Source organism: Protopterus annectens, chromosome 13.part0 (genome assembly GCF_019279795.1).
Source record: "Protopterus annectens isolate FY-2018-M chromosome 13.part0, PAN1.0, whole genome shotgun sequence".
In the NCBI taxonomy this organism is placed as follows: Eukaryota; Metazoa; Chordata; order Ceratodontiformes; family Protopteridae; genus Protopterus; species Protopterus annectens.
Window position 1 is genome coordinate 505,457,269 of NC_056747.1, and position 22,117 is coordinate 505,479,385.

At 41.0% G+C, this 22,117-nt stretch overlaps 1 protein-coding gene across 9 annotated transcripts in view; it reads left to right on the plus strand.

Moving 5' to 3' along the window:
- Positions 1-4,249, plus strand: part of LOC122787415 — a 678,631-nt gene extending 674,382 nt beyond the window's left edge. For all 9 annotated transcript variants that reach the window (XM_044054125.1, XM_044054129.1, XM_044054127.1 and 6 more), the window contains one exon: positions 2,300-4,249. In XM_044054125.1, the coding sequence (XP_043910060.1) occupies positions 2,300-2,794 (495 nt within the window). In that variant the 3' untranslated portion in view covers positions 2,795-4,249. The remainder of the gene's footprint in view (positions 1-2,299) is intronic.
- The last annotated feature ends 17,868 nt before the right edge of the window (positions 4,250-22,117 follow it).

A 22,117-nucleotide genomic window follows, 5' to 3' on the forward strand; every position in this document is an offset into this window, starting at 1 on the left:
AATCTGTATCTGCCAAATGGGGTACTAAAAGTGGTTAGTAATGAGGACTTACGATCAAGCATCATTTGCCAAAATGAACTTTTTGCATCCAAGACAGAAAAACAATGTCATTCGGTATTAGGGCTGCAACCTCTTCGACTGTGCACATTGGATGATATGGTCTCTTCAATGCTTTGTTCAAATCTCTTGGGTGGTGAATACATGTTCTTATTTTGTCTGAGCCTTTCTTGTGATCTGCTACCGTAGACAACACCCATTCATTTGGTTCTGTAACTGGACAAATTACACCTTGTTGTACCATTTTATCCAACTAAGCCTTAACTTTATCCTGCATAGCTGTCGGAACTCTTCTTGCTGGTCTGACCACTGGAGTGACCTCTGGGTCCTAACTTCATGGAATACAACTTGTCATCGAAAACATCAGCATACTCTGAAAAAATGGCTTCAAAAAATTGGAACTAGGGGATGCACTTATGGATGAACTTTTTTGGTAAAAGAAAGCAGATTCATTCTCAAACTGTCTTTGAGACCCCGTAAAGACTGTACTGGTCTTCGGACTACATAGAATGACAAGTTGTAACAGTTCTTGGCCAAACAGCATGAAAGCATCTCTGAGCCTTCAGTTTGAATTTCTTCACCTTCACAAGCAACACGTTTCGCACTATTAGCCACATTGAGTTGTTCATTAGTTCTCACTTTAGCAAATTTGTCTGTAGATATAACATTACACTTTGAACCAGTGTGTAGTCTGCACCTCATTTCTCTGAATATTATTCTCTGCAATCTCGGTTTTGACACCATGTCACTCTCCTACTTTGGACACAATATAAGATTCTTCATGGGTTCTGTTCAAGCAGGTTTACTATATGCAAACACATCACGTTAGAAGTTTACTGACTTTAACTTAAGTAACTTGTATGCAAACTACTGCAGTCATACATGCTCACTGTCTGGCTGCACTTTCAAAATGGCACTGGGAATAGTACATACCTGGTATTTATATGTGCACGCTCAGTCCTTGACATGCTTCATAAAGACACATCACCTACACTCTGAGCTACAAAAGGTGTGTGTGGAGAGGTGTAAGGGGAGCTTGCCATCTGCAAAAAAAAATGCAGCCTTAATTGTCACATTTACTCATAAAGTAGTGAGCTCAAGTACATCCATTTTGAGAATTGGTATATTCAAGCTGCTATTTACAAGCTAATGTGACTGAACTGCTTTGATCTGATGTTTGGTATATTGAGCAGATATAGTGGATTCATGTACATTGCATACCATGGTCTTTCTTTTTTCCCATGTTTCTGCTTCTCAAATGAAATACTCCAGGTACCTCTACTTCATCGTTTTATGGATATAGGTCCATGTTCTGCGGACGTGCTACCAGCACTGTTGCATTCTTTGACTTTGCCTCAAGGATTTTCTCCTCTGGTAGCTGCCATACTTAGAGGATCTTTTCTGTTATCTGCCACGTTTATGCGTTGTCACCATTTTGTCAGGGAAGATCAGCCATTGTCTCACTGTTGAGTGCTGCAGCCAACAGATACCTCCTTGTTTCTACTGACACACGTGGAACTCCACCGAGTAATCTTGCAGTACTCTGTTCATGACTACACAGTGTCCCTTTCTGCTCTGTATTTATCTGTTGAACAACCTGCTTTGTTTAGAAATAATGTAGCTTGGATGTCACTTACCTCAACCATCTTTCTAAATGATTCCCTTTGTCCAGCACTGGGCACAGTCTAAAGCTATACATCTCTCTTCTGGTTTCCAGGGATGTTGTTCCTGTCCACGTGTAGGGAGGCCCACATTTTCTGACAGGCTTAATATTCTAAGATATCTGCCAAGTTCAGGAGTTACACAGGAATTTAATTCCGACTAGCCCGACTGTATCCCAAGGATGAAGCTTGGGGAACCCATTACTTCCAAATGAGTTGGTTCAAGTGGATCAAATGCATAATTATTTAGGGGGGAAACCGTGCCTGTACTGTTAGTTTGTAAGTGTAAGCTGATATTTAGTATACCGTTTCCTGAACTAACTGATTGTTAAATGGACTTTGTATATGGCAGTTACAGTTCAGCTCACATATATAAATTTGAATTTATTTCCACCCAGTGGACATACCGTTTAAACTGTAGTATACAGTACTGTCTTATTTGTCTTTTATATAGTGTTTAGAAGTCAGAAGCAGATCTTTTTAATCGCTTTCATTTTCGTACATGACATGTACTTAGAATGCTAATTTATGTTTTGAAATTTTCAAAAGTAATATTCATAATATAACTTTACTTATTACAGGGTATGACACATTTTCTGATAACTGAGAAGGCTCAAAAGAAGAAAAAGAAGAAAAAACAGAAAGAGGAGAGAGATGATGCATGGAAACCAAGCAGTTGGATAGATGCTACAAGGAAAGGAATGCTTTCACGAGACTTGTCAGATGGATTTGAAAACAATGAAAAGTTTTCCTGTCACTCTGTGGGGGAGGAGCCTTTTAAAGAACTGTCACACAAAGAAAGAAAAAGAGATGGACCTTCATCAGAAGTACACAAGGGAAATGTATATGTGGCCTCTGATGGAGGGAACAAATGTATATCAAGTGACATTCACCTGCTGCAGAAAGAGGGCAGCAGTAAATCCACTTCATCAGAGTCGCATCATTTTCTGCCCCCTGGTGGCACAAATCAGACAAATATCAGTATGTATCTGGGTACAAAACAAAAAATAACTAAAAAAAGAAAACTCTATACTTACCAGGAGTCAGACAAATTTCACCTTCCAGCTTTGGACTAGATTGAGTGATGGCAGTACCTTTATTTATTTGTTTAACTTGTTTTGTATTTTGACAGAATAAGGCATCTGAAGTACACTGCCTCAAGAATGATGAATCTTGGTTTCTTAGGGTTAAACGCACTGTAAGGACTGGACTGTAGAGAGAAAGAGATCATGCTATTTTAAATGTGGTTTACTGTCAGGCCTGTATCAGGTTAATGACATAGAATCAGCAGGTGTGACAGGGAGAAGCCATGCAGTTCTCATGCTTGGTAGCTCTGTGTCTGTTGATGTATTTTTATTTTTGCTCACTGTGTGGGTTGCACTGTTTTTACTTGCATTTTCCTATGTATAAGGCCTCCTTCCAGCCACTAACTGCACAGCAGTAATATGTATGTGTGTCTTCTCTAATCATTGTGGCATAAAGTCTTTTACTCTTTGTATCTGAACCACCTTCCTCATAAAACTTACAGAGGAGAAAGCTGCATCCCACAGTCTTTACTGGCCGGCTGAGGCTGGGCTGTAGTATTACACCAGCAAAGGCAGAAAGGACTGGTAATGGAAGAGCAGAACTCTACCTGTGTATTCATTTGAACTGCAGAGTTTCCATCTGTGACTTCAAGTAGACCAAGTATAATATCTGCTGGCAGATACAAATGGAAATATAAAACCTGACAAATAGTTATTCTAGGTGTTTTACAGGTAATTATCATATGTAAAATGACTTTGTTCTGCTGTTTTACCATTGTAGCTGTCATTTGTGATGTATCAGTTTTCAGTTTTGGGATGCTATCACTACATTATTATTGGTCATCAAAGCAGCTATTGCTCTGTGTGCTTATTGGCAGTTGTAAATTTAAGTAAGTAACTTGAGTGCCAGTCTTAGTGTTGCTCTGAATGTGAGTCTAAGGGCAGTGGGTATTAAGACTGCTAAAGCTGTACATAAAAGTGTTGGCAGTTTTTAATAGGTTTTCTTTGACTGCACTTGGCTTTGTTCAAAGATGATTTTAATGTCACATCATGGATCTGTTTCAACTGATAGAATTGAAATTAACTGATTCTTTTCTGTTTATTAATCAGACTCAACTGAAAAAAATTAAACTGTTTTTAGCAAATAGAAAATCCACTAACAGCTGTATACTGTAGTATTCAGTATAAAAGTAGATAACAGGATTTTTGCAGATGTCAGGCCCTCCTTTACACACCCAGGGTGTGAGGCTTTGCCTGCTTCCTATCTCCACTTTTATGCTAACAACTGAAACAAAAGAAAACTAGAAGTTTCCCTTTTCTCCAATACTTTGGAATCTGTTTTAATAAATAGACATAATTATGGAAGGGGAGGGGTGAAGCCCCCCTCACGTTAAGGTCTACAGGATGATGAGGTTTTTGCAGAAGAATGAAGTTTTGTAATGGTGTTTGTTTTCATTTGTGTTTGAACATCGTTCAACTCATTAAATTGAAATGCTCGTCATTTGATTTGTGGGGCATTTATTCAGCTGTGGCCTATACAATATTCTGCAGTAGACTTGTTTTAACTGAGTTCAGGGACACACACATGCTAAAAAAAGTGGCATGAAAAAAATAGTTCTTGATTTCTAAACCAGGTGTATTAACATTATTCACTCATAATAAGAAACACTTTAGTGATATTATAGCTTAGAGTTGAATGTAAAAAAGCTGTGAAGCAGCTTAATACAGCCAGTATACTATGTTTTGAATTTGTTAGCTTCTGTTTTTATATACTTTTACTGTATGCAAGTAACAGAGGGGTAGCTATCTCATTTGTATCCCAGGGTGAGACCCCATTTGGCATCTCCCAACCTGCCATCTAGAGAGCAAAAAACATTTTTTTCTTGTTCAGAATGATATCCCTTTGTCTTTCCAGTATTTATCCAGGGATGTTCTTAGAAAAAAAATGAAATAGAAAGTTAATCATTCTGACAAGAGAGAGATCGTTTCTATGTGTAAAAACGATGTTCTTTCCTTAGTGAAGAGTTTGTTGCAGACTATCAATGCTGGATGCCACGTGCTTCTTTCTGTTCCTTATTCCTCCACTCCAAATTATGATGTCCTTTTAGATAATTCTGAGATGAATAGAGTCATGGTTGTGTCACCTGAGGGTTTCATACCTCAACAAAACCCTGACTCTTTAGACAGTGAGCCTAAAACTATGAAAGTGGAGGCTTTATCCTTTTCTGAAACAATGTCTAGACTAAAGGATGTATTTTCTTGGGAGCAGGTGTATGTCCCCCCCTGAAGTGGGAAATACTATGATTTATTAGAACAAGAAGTGGCCCACACTGCACCCATTCCTCCCATACTGCTAGAGCTGCAGAATGCTTTTAATACTGCCTTCAACATTTCTGATTCTTAGTCATCATTACCAAAAAAGGCAGATAAGCTGTATAAAGGATTTCATACTAATAAATCTCTCTTGTCTCATCTTAGAGCAGATCAAGCATCTATCTGTCCTATTGCTTCTACTGCAAACATGTTCCTTAACACTCCTTACACAGTTCCTGTGAATAAAGAAGGTAAAGTACTGGACAGACAAGTGATTATTTTCTTCCTCTACTTTAGCCATTACAATTCTTAATTTCCAGAGCTATATGTGGAAGTTTATGCTGAAATGCCTCAATAATTTGAAAGAGTTTTCAGCTTCCCAGCCTCCTGAAGGTAGGACTTGCTTGAATCAGATTGTTTTGTTTCTAACCTGTCTCAATTTTGTAAACATACCTTAAAAAGTGTGTATGATTGTGTTGATACTGTTTTCAGGGCTTCTGCATCAGCTACAGTCTTGAGAAGATTTCTATGGGTATGTAATGAAAAGTTTTTTGATGGGTTAAAGTCAGAAATGTTGAATTCCCCTCTAGATTAGGAAGTTTTATTTGGGCTGTACACTGCACACGTCCTCAAACAATAAAATTAAATGGGTATATTAATGCAAGGGGTTTCTAGAATTTTTTCAGGTCCCCAGGTTTCGTCCTTCCAAATCCTCTGCTACCTTCAAAAGACCAAACAAACAAGTGGTGCCACCTAACAAGCACATAAGAAGAGACGGTGGGGGGGGGGGACAAATGAGAATCCCCAAAAGAAAGACGTTTTTCCTAAAAAGGGTCACATGCCCTCTTCAGAATGACCATGCCAGAAACTAGGTCACTCTCCCTCCCCCTCCTACTCCTTCCTTTCTTTTTCTTGTTTCACAGAACCTGTCTCTAAATGCACACTTTTGACATTAGATTGCTTCAGACACATTGGTTTTGAAGGTGATTCAGGAAGATTACAGTTCATAGGTTGGTATTAGGCTATTGGCCCTAGGGCCTATACAAGCCTAGCCATAATATTTCCCCAGCTATTTTTCCAGGAATTTTACTTCCCTGGTCCCCTGTCTAGCAGGGCAACTGACATGATCCCGGGGTGAATTTCCTATCTCCCATCCAGTCGTCAAGGTTCATTTTGAAGTGGGCCAAAGAGGCGCTCTGCTTGACACATATGGGCAGTCTATTCCAGAGAATGGGGAGTCTTTGGGACGGGAATCTATCCCAGGTAAAGGATATAAAAGCCTCCTCCTTTCAGGGGGATCCCTCACCTTCCCACTCAGACAGAACTCTTTTCCCATGTGCTCCAACACATTAGATATACAAGTCATAAAGCATGTCTTTCTTCAGTGGACCTGCATGCCTTCTAGGAAGTCTTCCTTGACCTCCCTTCCTTTCTTATTTCTCCTTACTTGAGACAGTTGTTAAACCACATTCAGCTCCGAGCAAGTGTTTGTGCAAGGTCACCACTGACTCACTGTACTCAACTACCTCTTTAAGCTAGAAAAGTGTATTTTTATTTTTCTACAGGTGTGTCCCTGCAAGCAAATAGATATGTATGTATGTAACAATGAAGTCTACAGGTTGAACATCAGTCTGTGGACTATATTTTTATATAAACTATAAATATTTTGGCACCCTAAAACAAAGAACTCTGTCCACTATAATAGTTCAATTTTCATACACCACAGCAGTACCATTGGTACTTTCTGTTTCAGCTGTGCTCCATTGATTGATTTTAGCAGTTTACTGTCTCCCTTCCTTAAGTTTATTTCTCCTTCCCCCACTGATTCTGTAACCACTTTCAGTTCTGAGCCAGTGTTTTCCTCAGCTAAAATCCTGCATTTTGGCTTACTTTTCTCATTGTTTTGCTGATCTTGAGGGGGGGGTGGTAGCCTTTGGACTTTGCAGTTCAAAGTCCATAGAAACCTCCTTATCATTACACAGTTGTTCAAACATCTATCCATCCATCCTCAACCCCTTTTTCCCATTTTACACACACATGGTGTCAGGGTGTCACTTCAGCAGTGACAAGCATCTCTTGGCAAGGTTTACACCACCGGGTAGCTAGCCCTGCCATGGTAATTCATTTATACCACATGCTCACAAACACACTCTCACCTATGGCCAATTTAGAGTGTCCAATACACCTACTGCATGTCTTTGGAATGTGGGTGGAAACTGGAGCACCCAGAGGAAACCCACGTGCCCTCAAGGAGGACATGCAGACTCCACACAGAAGGCACCCCAGCCAAGAATCAAACTGGAGAACCTCTTGCTGTGAGGCAACAATGCTAACCACTGCACCACCGCAGGCACACAAGTGCAATTTTTACTGTTATATATCACCATTAGTCAGGTTAAGCTGATATTGGACTAACTGTCCTACTAAAAATGTGTCCTAGAGCAACAAAATCAAGAGTTTCATCTACTGGCATAGAGGCCTTTTAAACTGCATTGTTCCTTTTACTTCTCTCTCTCAGTAGATTTGTGGCTGTTTAAGTTCAGTCACTGATTGTTTTTGTCTGTTTGCCAAGTTTTCAACTTGCTTTTTTCGCCCCCACTAACTCTTGGATTCACTCCACTCCCCTACCCTACCCCCAGTTCCCACCCAACCCATCTTACTTTACATTTATACTTCCATAGAACCACCCACATATCCCACAAACCAATGCCATTGGTTCTCTCCAGAAAAAAAACAGTAACTAGAATTACTCCCAGTAGTATCACACATTCTAGTTTACCACCCAAGACTCTGTCTCAAACTGTCCTACTGCTTGCCCCTTATAACTGTCACATTACATCCCTACAACCAACCCTGTAGCCTACTAACATTTTTAATCCTAATTCACAGCAAAGGAAAAATCCAAGTTAAATAAGATTCCCCTAACTCAGATTATTCTACTATTCCTCCTAACTCTACTAGCCTTCATCACCAATTGTGAAATCTACCTCCTTCATATACATAGGCCTTCTACCAGTCTTCACAAATAATATCAACATCTACCCAGCCTGGCTTTCTCCATAGCACCCTGTCTACAAACAAACCACATCTGATTTACTTGTATATAAATATCTTTAAATTAAGTATCCAGATTTACGATCAAATACCAAACCAAGAAAAAATATAATTGGCCACACTCTTCCCTCTGTAAAATATCAGTTCAAACAATTAACCAATATTTTCACCCCCAAGCCAGGTTCCACTATTCATAAAAACATTACTTCCAACCCCCAAATAAACCAGTCACCAAATACCTCTCAACAAAAAACAGAACCCAAACTCACCTTACTAAATGTGAATCTGAGTTTGTGCAGTAAAACCCATAACATACATGCCTACCTTGCCACATACACTCCTAATGTAGTCATAGCTACTGAAATTCGGTTAAAAAATAAAGGATAATGAGATCACCCCCTAGGATATAATATACTCGGGCATGACAGACAAAACAAGCATGTAGGTAGTGTAGCAATCATCTATAAAAATTCCCTTACCATTATCTTACTCTCACAGGAAGTACCAAAATTTAACAGTGCTGGATGTGTAATAACGTTCCTAAAAATCAGCAATAGGAAAACTATATGTTTAACAGCAATTTATGTACCACCAGGGAATAACATTGCTATTGCTGAAAACATCATACATTGGTTATCCCAGCAAATTAACCATGAAAGTATAATACTTGGCGACATAAATAGACTAGCAACTCCAAAATTCCACTACCCCCACTGAATCCATAAACAGTACAATTTCAAACAATCAATAACCGTACCCACTAAAATCAATAAAACTTTGGGGAGACATTCATTAGACTGGATCCTTACAAACAAGCCAGCAAACAGATAGAAGTAGGCTGCCTCTCAGCATAAGTGACCACATACTAACACATACCATTATCATTCACCATAATCTAAATAAACATCTATAACTAAATGTGAAGTACAACCAATTTCAGAAAAGATATTTTCAATGAAACACTAAATATAAATGGGAATGTACTTACAGCACTATCACTAGATACTGCCATAGAACACTTTAATAACACATTCTTACAGACCTTAAAAAATCTAGCATCAGTATTTGATAAAAGAGTAAAGTCCAAACCCTCAGCATGGCTAACAAAAAACTCATGATAAAAAGGAATAAAGCCTGGAAAAATAGAACCCAGAATACCTTCCAGCAATTTAGACATCTTAGAAACCTTGCAAAACTCCATGTTAAACAAGACAAGCAACCATGCTGTACCAACCCACAAGACAAACATCAAAACATTTTTGGTCATCACTAAATAAACTACTCCACCCTGACAAGATGACCACTCCCTCTCAAAAACAGTACAACAAACTTTATCCCCACACAGTTTAATTCCTACTTTTTACAATCAATATTACCTCTCTTAGACACTAATGCATCTGTCCCCTCTCTACCCCTGTCCAACCAAAACCACCCACAGCTCTTCAGTTTTAGTCCATTAGCCACCTCACTCATAATGAAGTTGCTCCTTAAACTAAAAAAACTACCTCTGTAGCTGTAAACCAGCAACTACTAGACTACCTAAAACTGTTCGCAGAAGTCATAGCCTTCTCTGTGTTCATACTAATTAATAGGGCCATAGCAGAAAGATATGTCCTATCACTGTGGAAAAAATCCTACATCATACCACTGCACAAAGGCAGCACATTTACAGAGTTTAATAAATATTATAATATAATTTAATTATAATTCTTTATATCCTGACTTTGGAGTGTAAGGAATCCCCATACCAGCCCATGACTTGAATGCTAGAGCTGGGCTGGGGTGACTGCTTTGAGTGTCTGTAGGGGACAAATCAAGTTAGTAACAGCAAGTACATTTCCATGTTCTACACTGACCTGCATGTGAAGGGAACATCTTCAGCAAAACACCTATGTGTAGCTTTTTTTAAGTAGGTCTGGGCTGCAGCTGTACAGTTCTGCACCTCAAGATGTGTAAGTGACCAGTATGGGTGCCATGTGCTGGGGGAGTGAATCTCTAAATCATGTATTTCAGTGCTGCCACTGCCGGTCTGGTATCTTTGTTTTCACAGAGCCCACTGGTGGAGGGTCCAACATGAGAAGATGGTATATGCCTGATGATGATGAGGACAACATACAAGTCACACAGATTACACAGTGGTTTGGTCAGCACCATCAAAACTGAAAGGTTCATACCTATCACCCACATACAGCGTGATAGTAGAGGGTCAGCCTGGACTTTGGATCTCACCTGTGTTTATCACAGCATGTTCTGTTACTGTGAGCCTCTCCAAGGCTACACAAGAGTCACCATCACAGATAGTGTCTATCAGCTGCACTGTGAAAAATGTGTGCACACATTCTAGGGAAGAGGCATGTTGGAGAGCATTGTCACCACAATTTGGATCTTTCCCTCACCTGGGAGAGGACAGCTGCTGTGTGTGTGTGTGTGTGTGTGTGTGTGTGTGTGTGTGTGTGTGTGTGTGTGTGTATATATATATATATATATATATATATATATATATATATATATATACACATACATACATACACACACACACACACACACACACACACACACACGCTCATTGTGGTAGAATTGGTGAGTGTGGGGTATGGCCTCTGTGACAATTTCCAAAACCTGCATAGCCTTGCGGTGTACTGTGACTCCTGCTGAATAATATGGTGTGATATTGAGTATAAGGACAGGGAGCATGTAGTGCTACTCATTCCATATAGCATCCATGGCCTCAATCCTACCTCTGATAGCCATGCTGGTTGGGGACATGGTCTACAAACAAAAAGAACTTTCATAGGCCACTCATACAGTGATCTTATACACACACTCTGCTCTGGAGATTACATCACTGTCACATCTGCCCAACACAGCTAGATGTGCCCATTCTCATAGTCGTGACTAATAATGATCCTCGGGCTCCACCCCTGAGATACCTCAGCAGTGGACCAAAAGAGCACCACACCTATCCATGGCAATCATCCAGGTCATGGACATCATACATCTATTTGTTCCCAGCATGTGAAACCACATCATGGTTGTCATACACATTCCAAAGTGCTACACCATCTCTTCTTCAGACTGCATCAAACCCAGAACAGCATGCCAGCGCAGTACACACAGGCGGTGGTTTTGTTGGGTAGGTCCACACACTCACTGGAGGATGTGATCCCTGACCCCCCACAAGTCACCTACCAGAGTGGCTACCACATCCACCTCGCATGACCCTAGACCATATGACAGATTTGCACCACCCCATCTATGCAAATGATGTCTGTGTGCTGTCCATCCTCTAATTTTGTGAATAAAATAATGTCTGATGCACAGCTTGGCCAGTCAATGCACTTTATTGCACAGCCTAGGCAAGATATTGCATGTATCAATTTTATTCCAAGTTACCTGTATCGTGGCCCATAGTTGTAGACCAGATGCACCTCTTTGCCAGTACTGCAATATATTGTCCCACTTCTGCCTTGCCTAACTCCTCATTTCCTGCTGCAGCAGGTTTTATACAGTAGTGGGATGTTTCCATATTATTCTGCCTGTTTGCATATTATCATATTGTGTGTCATGGTGCATACCACAAATAGTTGGATGCAGGTTTTGGGTGCATACTGCAGATTTACCAGATGTATCCAAGCAGTAGAACTTCTATCCTTTTAGAATTCTAGTCACACATTTGGCATTGTTTTGTGTCTGTGAATGTGTGATGATATAAGCCATTTCAGCTATGATCTAAGGGTTTCATATTGGGGTTCATCATCCATGCTTCCAGTCCATATCCAACATCTCATAAGACTGGACACCATTCTGTGTGGCCTACTGCCTGCTTGTATGGGAACCATATATACTAGCTTTTATACCCACCAATTTGTACACCTACCAACTAAATGACCACGTGACATGTCACTCCTCAGGAAATTTTAGTAGAGGTTGAACATCTGCCAGATGTGGGGAACATGGGAACTGCTTGAGTGGAGCATAGACTGAATACCCTTACAGTTTATTAACTAGATATCGGGTGGCTATGGGGCTTTGAAGGCAATATGTGTACACTCAGTTGCTTCTGAGACCTCAAGGAAACATGTTGTGCTGCAAAATGCTTGCCAGAAATGTAGCAAAGTTGGGGCAAAGGTGAAAAGCACCCCAGAAACAATGTGTTGGGGGCATGATCAGGAAGTGCATTTCTTGCATTCCTTTTTCTGAAATTTTCAGAAATGCTGGTACAGAAATGCACTTCAGCTTGCTACAGTTTAAAAGTGTTTTAAAATATTTTTTTTTCACTTTTCAATTAAGAGCTGATGGGGGGGGGGGGCAGATCAAAGACTGGCATCAGATGCTAACTGGTTCTGATGCCTGCACTATGTTGTTTCTCTTCCTTTGCTGTTCATGGAAACCATATGTGCTCCTCCACATGCTGCAATATGCCAAAGACCTAGTGTTTCCCATGTGAGGTGCTGAGAGGTCACTGAAGCAAGGATTATTAGTGCTTCACGTACCTTTGTGTCAACAGGAATGGGCAGTCAAAGCATCCCCTTTGATGCACTTATATGGGTAAAATGTGTTTACTAAACTCCATATGGTCTCCTAATCCATACATTAGTGTTCAGTGATGTCCTGGTTGTGGAGGTGATGGTATATTAAGCATAAAATGCTTAGTGTTAGAGACATCAACTCCAAATGTAACCACTAATCAGTGCTGTTCAGCTGTAGCTACTGCTATCAGTAACATTGTATCACCAGTTCAATTTAGCTACTGTACACCAAAGAGTTCCAGTGTTTAGACTGGATAAATGCTGCAACATGTAGGGCCAGCTTTATACAGCTGCAAACCATTCCTTGTTTCATGTCATCATTTGCATACATGTTAAGACATTTGTATAAGATTATGCAATAATCTGCATACCATACTATTTCTCCTATAGAGCAGCTGTAGTGCTAGTTTCTTTGAATTTCCTTTTTGCATGTCATTGGTCTTTGTGCGGTTTTGCTTAACTCTGTGTGTTAAATGTTTCTGACTACTCAGTCATTTGTAGCAAGGGTCAATAAACGTCAGAATGACAAAAAACTCACAAACATCAAAACTTTCTATGGCAGTTAGCATAGAGGATTAAGACTAAGAGCTGCTAATGAGTTTTATCATGTAGCTCTGGGTTGGATTCCCTTAGCCTCCTGTGCCTGCTGCATAATTCTAACCAAGTAACTTAACCAGACACTGTTCCAGGATCTTCCCTGAAAAAGAGGCTTATCCCTAGAGGGTTTACTTGTAAAACAATTTAACAAAATAGAGTAAACTGCAGAATTTCAAAAACATTCAGTTTAAAACATAATAATAGTTGTTTGTTTTGTTCAGCTAACAAATATAAAATGTATCAGCACCACAAGCATATTTTTATATTGAATTATCACATCAAATGAAAAATGTGTCATCGCTTCTGAAGCTAATAGAGTAACCTAATTAGCCTAAGGTTCATTATCTACATATGTTCTCAGATCCCTCACTACTGGGTCACATTTCAAGGGAGTGTTGTCTTTGTAATAGTTCCAGGGGACATGCTGCTTGCTGAATGATACAGTTATGCACTTTTTGATGTTTAGTTTTAGGCCATGGTTTTGATACCAGCTATTTGTGACAGGCCTTCCTGAAGGATCTTGGTGTCTTCTGAAGACTGTATGATGGCACCAACTTTACACTCATTCACAAATTTTGCCAGCCATAAGCCCTCAAACTTTGCCTTGACCTCTTCGGAGTAGATGCTAAAAAAGTGGCCTAGGATACTCTGCTAGTGACAGGACCCTCAGTGTAGGTAAATCTAGCCACCCTAATTTCTTTGGAATTATTTGTAATACAGTTTTCTAGCCAAAAAGTTATAATAGGATTTACATTTAGCTGACTGAATTTAGTAGCTATGTCTGAATGGGGGGGGGGGGGTGTTGAATGCCTTCAGGTGATCCAGATATGCTGTGTGAACAATAGTTCCCCTATCTATTACTTTGGTGATCTTCTCAAAGAAGTTAACCAAGCTGAATAGGTAAGATCTGCCTTTGACAAAACTCAATTGGCTTGGATCCAACATTAATGCTTCAGACAAGCATCTCTAGCTCAGGTATTATATGAAGAAGGTGTATAAGTTAAAAAACATGGGACAGGTTTAAGACTGTATGGCTTTCCACTAGCTAAGCAAATCCATTCATAGTGGTTTGCTAACTGTAGCGTATTTTGCAAGCATACAGCAAATCAAGTCACTCTTCTAGAGGCATGCTTGCTTCCAGTATTTTCTTGAAAAATACATTGGGGATATTTGAGCCACAGTCACTTGGTTTCAGATTCACATTTTCAGCAACCACTGCTTAGACTATGATTTCAGTTGTGTCTTTTTTGGCATCTCAGTGTTAGTGTTCAGTCTTCTAAGCTCTTGTCTTTTCAGTCTTCTAAGCTCTTGTCTTTTGGCCTTCAGTTATTTGTGCAAAAGCTCTTTGAAACACTTCTGATCCTGATAAAGTGTCAGATAGAAGTCCACTATATCTGTACCTCTTTAAAGGCATATTTAGTGTAAACTTTCTGGAGCTTCTACCACCCTAATGGTATGTTTAATGTACACAGTTTGGAGCATCTTCTATCTCTATATCTGTTGTGACTTGCATATGGCATCAATAAAAAGTCATGTAACATTACTGAGACTATTCTCCACCCACCTGAGTGCAAGATCTGTATTGGTACATCACAGAAAATAAGCCACTCCTTTTGCAATTTTTGGTAGAAGATACCAATGAGGTGAATATAGGTTCATAGCTAGGTACTAGGCTATCTGCCCGAAGGCATTTATAAGCCTAGCCAGAATGTGTTTGCTTTTGCCGCCCCCTTAGATTATTTCCCTCTGCCTCTGTCCAGCAGAGCCACTGAAGTGATCCCCAGGGTAAACTTTCTGTTTCCCAGCCAAACGTCAAGGTTTCTCTTGAAGAGTGTTAACGAGGAGCTCTGCCTAATGTAGATTGGAATCTTGTTCCAAAGCATGGGAAGTCTCTGGGACAGGAATCTATCCCTCCAGCACGTCCTACTTATTGTTGTGGTGAGGTTTAGATCCCTAGAGTGTGTAGCTCGAGGGGAGAAGGTTTTCTTTAGGTGGAGCATTTCCATCAGTTCTGGGTTGGACATGGCCTTGTATGTCAGGCAGAGATCACCTCTGAGTAGGCGGTATGCAACCGAGTACAGCTGGAGTTTCTTCACTCGAGCTGCATAGGGCATCTGTTTGAGGCCAGTGATCCTCTTGGTGAGGTACTTCTGTGGTCTTTCTAGCTGTTGCAGGTGTCTTGTAAGGTACATCCCAAATGGGGCGTTGTACTCTATGAAGAGTCTGATGAGTGATGAGTAGAGGGGCACAATGACCTCTTTTGATCAGGATGCGAACCCTTTTGTGATAAGGTGGGCCACGTAGAAGGATTTTCTAACCACTTTAGCAATGTGGTTATCAAAGGAGAGATTACTATCTACTTGGGTCCCCAGATCCCTTATTATGTCTTCCATATTTAGGGGACTACCACCTATGTGGTAGTTTGTGGGTGCTTTGTTTTTTTCCAAAGTGGATGACTATGCACTTTTTAGCATTTAGCTTGAGGCCATGATTTTGACATCAGGTATCCGTTTCAGTGAGACCCTTTTGGAGGATGTCTGTGTCAGCCAGAGAGTCAGTTATAGCCCCTAGTTTGCAGTCCTCTGTGAACTTGGTCAGCCATAGTCATCCTATGCTTGCCTGTACCTCTGAGAAGTATATGCCAAACAGGAGGGGTCCTAGGACTGAGCCCTGGGGAACGCCGCTTGTAACTGGTTTAGAGTCAGGCCTAGTTCCCACAACTCTTACCATGTGGGTTCTGTCCATGAGCCAGTTAGCAACCCATCTTGTGGCGTAGAGGTTTATGTTCAGGCTGGTGAGCTTGTCTATAAAACAAGAATGGGGAATGGTGTCAAAGGCCTTTGTGAGGTCTAGGTAGGCTGTGTGTACCACCTTTCCCTCGTCTATAGCCTTGGTAACTGTCTCAAAGAAGTCCACCAGGTTTAGGAGGCATGATCTGCCCTTAACAAAGCTGAACTGGGTAGGGTCCAGTGTTTGGAGGTTCCCAATGTCTCTGTTAATGAGTTCCACAATGATGTGCTCCATAGCCTTGCAGACCAAGCTAGTCAGGCTTGTAGGGCGATAGTTCCCGGGGTCTGTTGTGGCTGCACCTTTGTGGAGTGGAATAACTGTTGCTGTGCGCCACTCTATGGGTATGTAACCTGTGGAGAGGCTGAGTTTAAACAGTGTGTTTAGGTGAGGGGTAAGTTTGTCTTTGAACTCATGTAGGATGCAGCCTGGAACATCGTCTGGACCACTGATGCTGTGTTTTTGGCTTTGGAGAGGGCTGTTTTAACCTGAGTGTCTGTGATTTCAGGGGCTCTACATTCTACTGGTATGGTTATGGGCCCTTTTGGGGGTGAAGTTTGCACTGAACCTGTCTGCCAGGATGTTGGCGATATCAGTCGGTTCAGTGTATTTTGTGCCATTCTGCACTAACTCCGAGCAGATCTCAGCATTGCCGCTAAGATTCTTGACATAGCTAAAGAATGCCTTGTGGCTATCTTTGGAGTCCTTGGCAATTTTTGTTTCGAAGCTCGCCTTGGATGACTTTATGAGGGATCATAGTTTCTTGCTGATACTGATCAGGGATGTCTTCCCTTCTTGGGATTTTACTCTCTTTCTGTGCTAGTTTCCTCCTTCTATTGTATAGCTTGTTTATGGCAGGAGTCCACCAGACTGGTTTCCTTTTCTTGGAGGAGTGAATCTTGGTTTTGCTTGGGATAGCCTGATTCATGCATTCTTGTAGATGCTCACATAATGCATTAGTAAAGGATTTTGCAGCTTGGACAGCGTTATCCTTTAGCATGGGGACTTTGAAACTTTCCACTTCGGTCTTAAGGTAATGTGAAATTTGCTTTTGAAAAGTTTTTCACGGTGGTTTCCTTGTCCGGGGGTGGGGGCGGAATGTGGATATCCAAAGTGATTTGTTTATGGTCAGATCTAACCAGCGAGGGGTTGATCTCCGGTGTGGAGAACTGGTCGCCCATGTTGGTGATGACCAGGTCCAATATGTTGTCACCTCTGGTGGGAGTGTTGACCAGTTGATCCAGGGCGTTTGAGTTTATAAATTCTAGGAAATGTTGGGCAAGTGAGTTGGTACTTGAATAGTTCTCTCAATTAATGTTTGGGTAATTGAAATCACCCAATATTAGGGTGTTTGGCAGGACCTTTATATTTCCCAGTGTTTCCAGAAATGTGGAATGGGGGTCCTGGGACATGGTGGGGGATCTGTAGCAAGCTACAATTTGAATTGCAGTTTTGCCCATTGTTAGCTGCACGTGGATGATTTCTGAAGCATTGTGCTGTGCCACTAACCTGGAGGTGTGGGTGTCCTTGATGAATATGGATACGCCCCCGCCTTTTGTATTTCTGTCCAGGTTCTGTGGCCGAAATGTATGGTATGAGTTGTAGCCTGGTAGTGCTGGGATGCTCTCTGGAGGCTTAAACCAGGTTTCTGTTACTGCACATGTATCGATTTTCTCCATACTGAGGAGTGCCTTGAGTGTGTGCATTTTGAGGTTTAGACTTCTGGCACTGAGTAGCATTACCCTCAGTTTTTTACTTGTGCTATTTATGGCGGTGGGTTTGTCTTTTGAACCTTGCCTAAAAAGGGCACTATGGGGGTGGCAAGAGCCTTGGCCAGTATTCAAAATACTAAGGGTGACAGGTGCAAGCTGTCTCTAGCAAAGCAGTGTGGCTTGTTGAGCATGTCATCCCAGGTGGACAGACACTGGATCCCCTTTCAGTGACATCAGAAACTTAGCCAATTGTTGAAATTGACAATTTTTTCTTTATACCGTGGTGTCATTCTTGGTGAGGACAGGATGCTAATCAGGGTCATACCGGCCTGGGCTACGTGATCAGAGAGCTCTTCCATGTCTCTTTTCATGTAGTCCAGGGAGGTACGGCTCAGGTCATTCACACCAACATGGACAATGACAGAGTCGTATTTGTACTTGTTCTGGAGTGACCTGAGTGCTTGTGTTATGTGGCAGATCCTGGCACCAGACAGGCAGCTAACAGTAACCTTCTCCTTATTCAGCCTAGTGAGTGGGACATCAGTGTGCCTGACTATAGAATCACCTATTACTAGTATGTTAGGTATGTTATTTTGCCTTAAGGACTGTGATTGCATGGCACACTGGTTTTGTGAAGTATGTGTTTCATGATTTATGTTGGGGGGTGGAGGTTGCTTCGATGTCTGCTTTGGAGGTCTCTGTTGCTTTTGCAGATTTTTTTTAGAGCCTCTGAGTATGTTTTTGTGTATTTAATTGTGTTTTTTGCCGGTGCTGGTTTAATGGATGTATGTGAGACTGGTGGTGTGATGCAAGTATTTCCCTTCTCTTCTTGACTGTCTAATCCTGCCTTGGCTTGAGAGAGCTTAGCCTCAGTTTGGCTGTATAATTGCATCTCTCACATGTATTAGTGTTTGGTGGTAGGAGGAGAGGGTTGTCTGTGTACATGAGGCAGTTGTAACATTGCTTCAAAATGCCCAGATTCACCAGTTGGACTGGAGATTACACCTGAAACTGCCCTTTGGACATGCCTGGATAGGTACAGTGAACTGTTTTACTGAATGGCTGGTAAGGTCGAATAGAGTTCCTTGACCTTCTGTACAGTATAGGAGGGTCTACTGCTAGGGTTTATAAGTGCTTGCTATGAGTTTTGAGCAAGTGCCGGGCTGAGAAATGAATGGCTTGAGTGCTTAAGTTGAAAGTTTGTCTAGTTCCAAGGGGAAAATTGAAGAGGAGACTTTGTGGAGCTGGAAATAGTTATACCCTAGCTAACCGCCACTGTGCGGTATTTATAGCAGGGAAATGAAAAAGAGAGAGAAATTAGCCCAAAATGGCCAATAAACTACTAATTTCTGGGCTGAAATCACTTCTCAAGGGACAGATAGGCTGCTCAAAGCTCCCCTCTCTCACAGGTGAACAGAGAATCTTCCTTCTATGCAAGTAAGGTATGGGCAAACAGAGATTTGTAACACAGCCCTGAATTCAACACTTAACCTGAAAACTGGACTATACTAGCTTAGAAAGGTGGGAAACAAGTATATTTTTTGGGTTTTTTTCAGAAAATAAAGCAGATACAATCAAAAACACTTTAAATGCACAGAAAATTATACTTATTGTTATATATCTCAGATCACAGTTGTAGTCAATGCCCCTAGTAATAAAGTAGGAAGAAACATAAATACAGTAAAAGCAGATGAATAAAATGCAAAAAAATGTATATGTATATATATATATATATATATATATATATATATATATATATATATACATACATACATATAAAACAATTATTTTGATTTACTGTTAAAGTGAACTCTCCTCAAAGATCTGATGCTATGATAAATATACTTGCACTCAACTGCATTTAATTTGTAATAGACTGATCCAAATGGACCATGCACATAATTTTATCCATTACCCGGGCTTACAACAAATACTAAAATAAATTATTTTGCTTGAACTTTTTACATCTAGAACTGCTGAATTGAATTCAGTAGTCCCAACCTAGTTAAATTAATTCTTATAACAGTGACTACAGTAGTTAAGTTTGATTTCATAACAGTGATGCAAATAGAAACACTTGGGAAAACTAAGAAGTTAAGCAAAGATGTCTATAAAAACAGTTTTACAATGTAAGACCTCCCTGTACCCTACTAGAGAGAGGGTTGTTCCTACCTCCTGAACTTTTAGAAGACAGCACTAAAGTTGCACAACCTCAGAGAAAAGTAAATACAAGTAATCATTTCCCCCACATCTGTACATCTCATGGTTATTAATACAAAAAGGGGAGAGTAAAGTTTATTCTTGGTGGGTTGTTGGGGAGGGGGCTTGCCTTGCCCCGTGCAAAAATAAAGATTTGATTCCTGTTAATAAACTTTTTTTATACCATAAAGGTCTGTCTCCGTGACATATGAACATACACTTCTCATATAATTCAGTCTGTGATATAATTAGTTTTCAGTATTCTGGGGCAGATGAGTTAATTTGGGAGTTGACAAGTTTGTTTAGTTTCTGATAAAGTGAATCAAGTGCTGATTATATATAGATGATCAAGGAAAAGCACTATAACAGTGATATAGTTACAGCAGCTTCAGCAAAGTGTGAATTATAACATAGGAAGACATTAACTAGTTTTTGTCATACGTCAGATTAAGTAACATGCATTCCATAGAACTCTGCAGGAAGTGTACATTAACAGCAGCAGTGATACCATGCAGTATATTTTATTTTACAACCCAAATCAAACAAAAGTAAAATTAACTCCATAGAAGATAGATTGTCAAAGGCACCAGAGTTGCTGAGTGTATCGTGTAAATAAATGCATTTGCAGTATGCTGCATTTTTTTCTACTGTACAACTTAATCATCACAGGTCACAAAAGGAGTGGTGCAACACTGCAGTAGCCAAGCAGTCAGAATGATGAGTAGATTCAATAAATATGATACTGGTGAACTATATAATGGGAACAGTTAGACCTCATTAAATATGAAACACCTTACTTTGAGATCTACTACAGACTTACCTGATGCATACAATACAGCACATTATAGCATAAAAGACAAAGCATAAGCTACTTGTTTGTGTCTTTCGGCTTTTCCCGGTTAGGGGTCGCCACAGCGGAACTCCGGTCTGCTAATGATTGGCAGTAGAGTTTTACGTGCTGGCTTGCCGGGCCTAACGCACAACCTTCAACAAAGGAATGCCCGTTCATGCATGTCACCACACAGAAGACGCTCTAAGAATCGAACGGGCAACGTCTAACTGTGAGGCGACAACGCTACCGCAGCACCACCACCGCAGTTACTACAAAGCATAACTTACTAAGATGTTCAAATTATTCAAGAAATAATATACCATCTGAAGTAGTTAACTTCATTTATATGCAACCTGTGGATATTCGGATCCATATTGGATCCGAGCCGGCAACTTTTCCAAGCATCTGCTCCAAGCTCCTCCCCTTACCCATAATCCCTCACATATCCTACCTACCCAGATCTCATTTGCCGCTTCAAGCATTAGCATCGTGATCTTTTTAGCTCCAAGTTGGGTAGAGTGAGTAATAGTTTTTCTTGTACTTTTAGTGAGTGTGTGTGGTCATTAGTTTAACCTTTTCCGCCTCTTCACTGTTCGTCGTTTTTTTTGTGTGTAAAAAAAAAAAAAAAAGTTAAAGTTGTAGTAAGGTAGATAGTAGGCCTTCCCAACCTTATTATGTGTGTGGTAGTTTTGGCTTAAGTTTTGGCTGAGTGGGTTTTTAGTATGGCTGAGCAGCCAAAACCTACTTTTAAAAAATGCACAGAGTGTGGCCACAAGCTGTCACCGGCTGATGGCCACATACTGTGTGTTCCCCATCTTTCTTTGCCATGTAGTGTGTGTGCAGGGTTTAACCCTAGGGCCCTAAAAGAAAGGAAGGCAAAGCTGGTAGCTAAGGGCCTTCTACCAGTTTCTGCCTTGGACACGGCGACCTCGACCTCGGCTCTTCCAGTAGCTGATCATCCCCCCCTCAGGCTGGGACTCAACCTCCCACTAAGCCTGTTGAAGGGGGGACTAAAGGAAAAGAGAAGAAAGACAAGGAGAAGAGAGGAGATAGGCACCGCAAGCGGTCTGCAGAGCAGGAGCCCTTCCCTAGCCCGCCTTCCAAAGTGACTAGGACTGCTTTTCCTCGGCTCCAGCCCCGAGGTTCTCCCCGGAGCTGAATGAGCCCTTGGACCTGAGGCCTTCATCGAGGTCATCGCACAAACCAGCCAGATCCGAGTTGATCGCCTCCTCGCGCTCGACTCGGAGCTAGATATGGACAGGATGATGAGGTTCATTCGGACCCAAATCCAAATGGGAGTCTTGCCAGGCCCCTCTCCAGCCGGGGAGGGGACCTCCATGCCCTTCTTCCA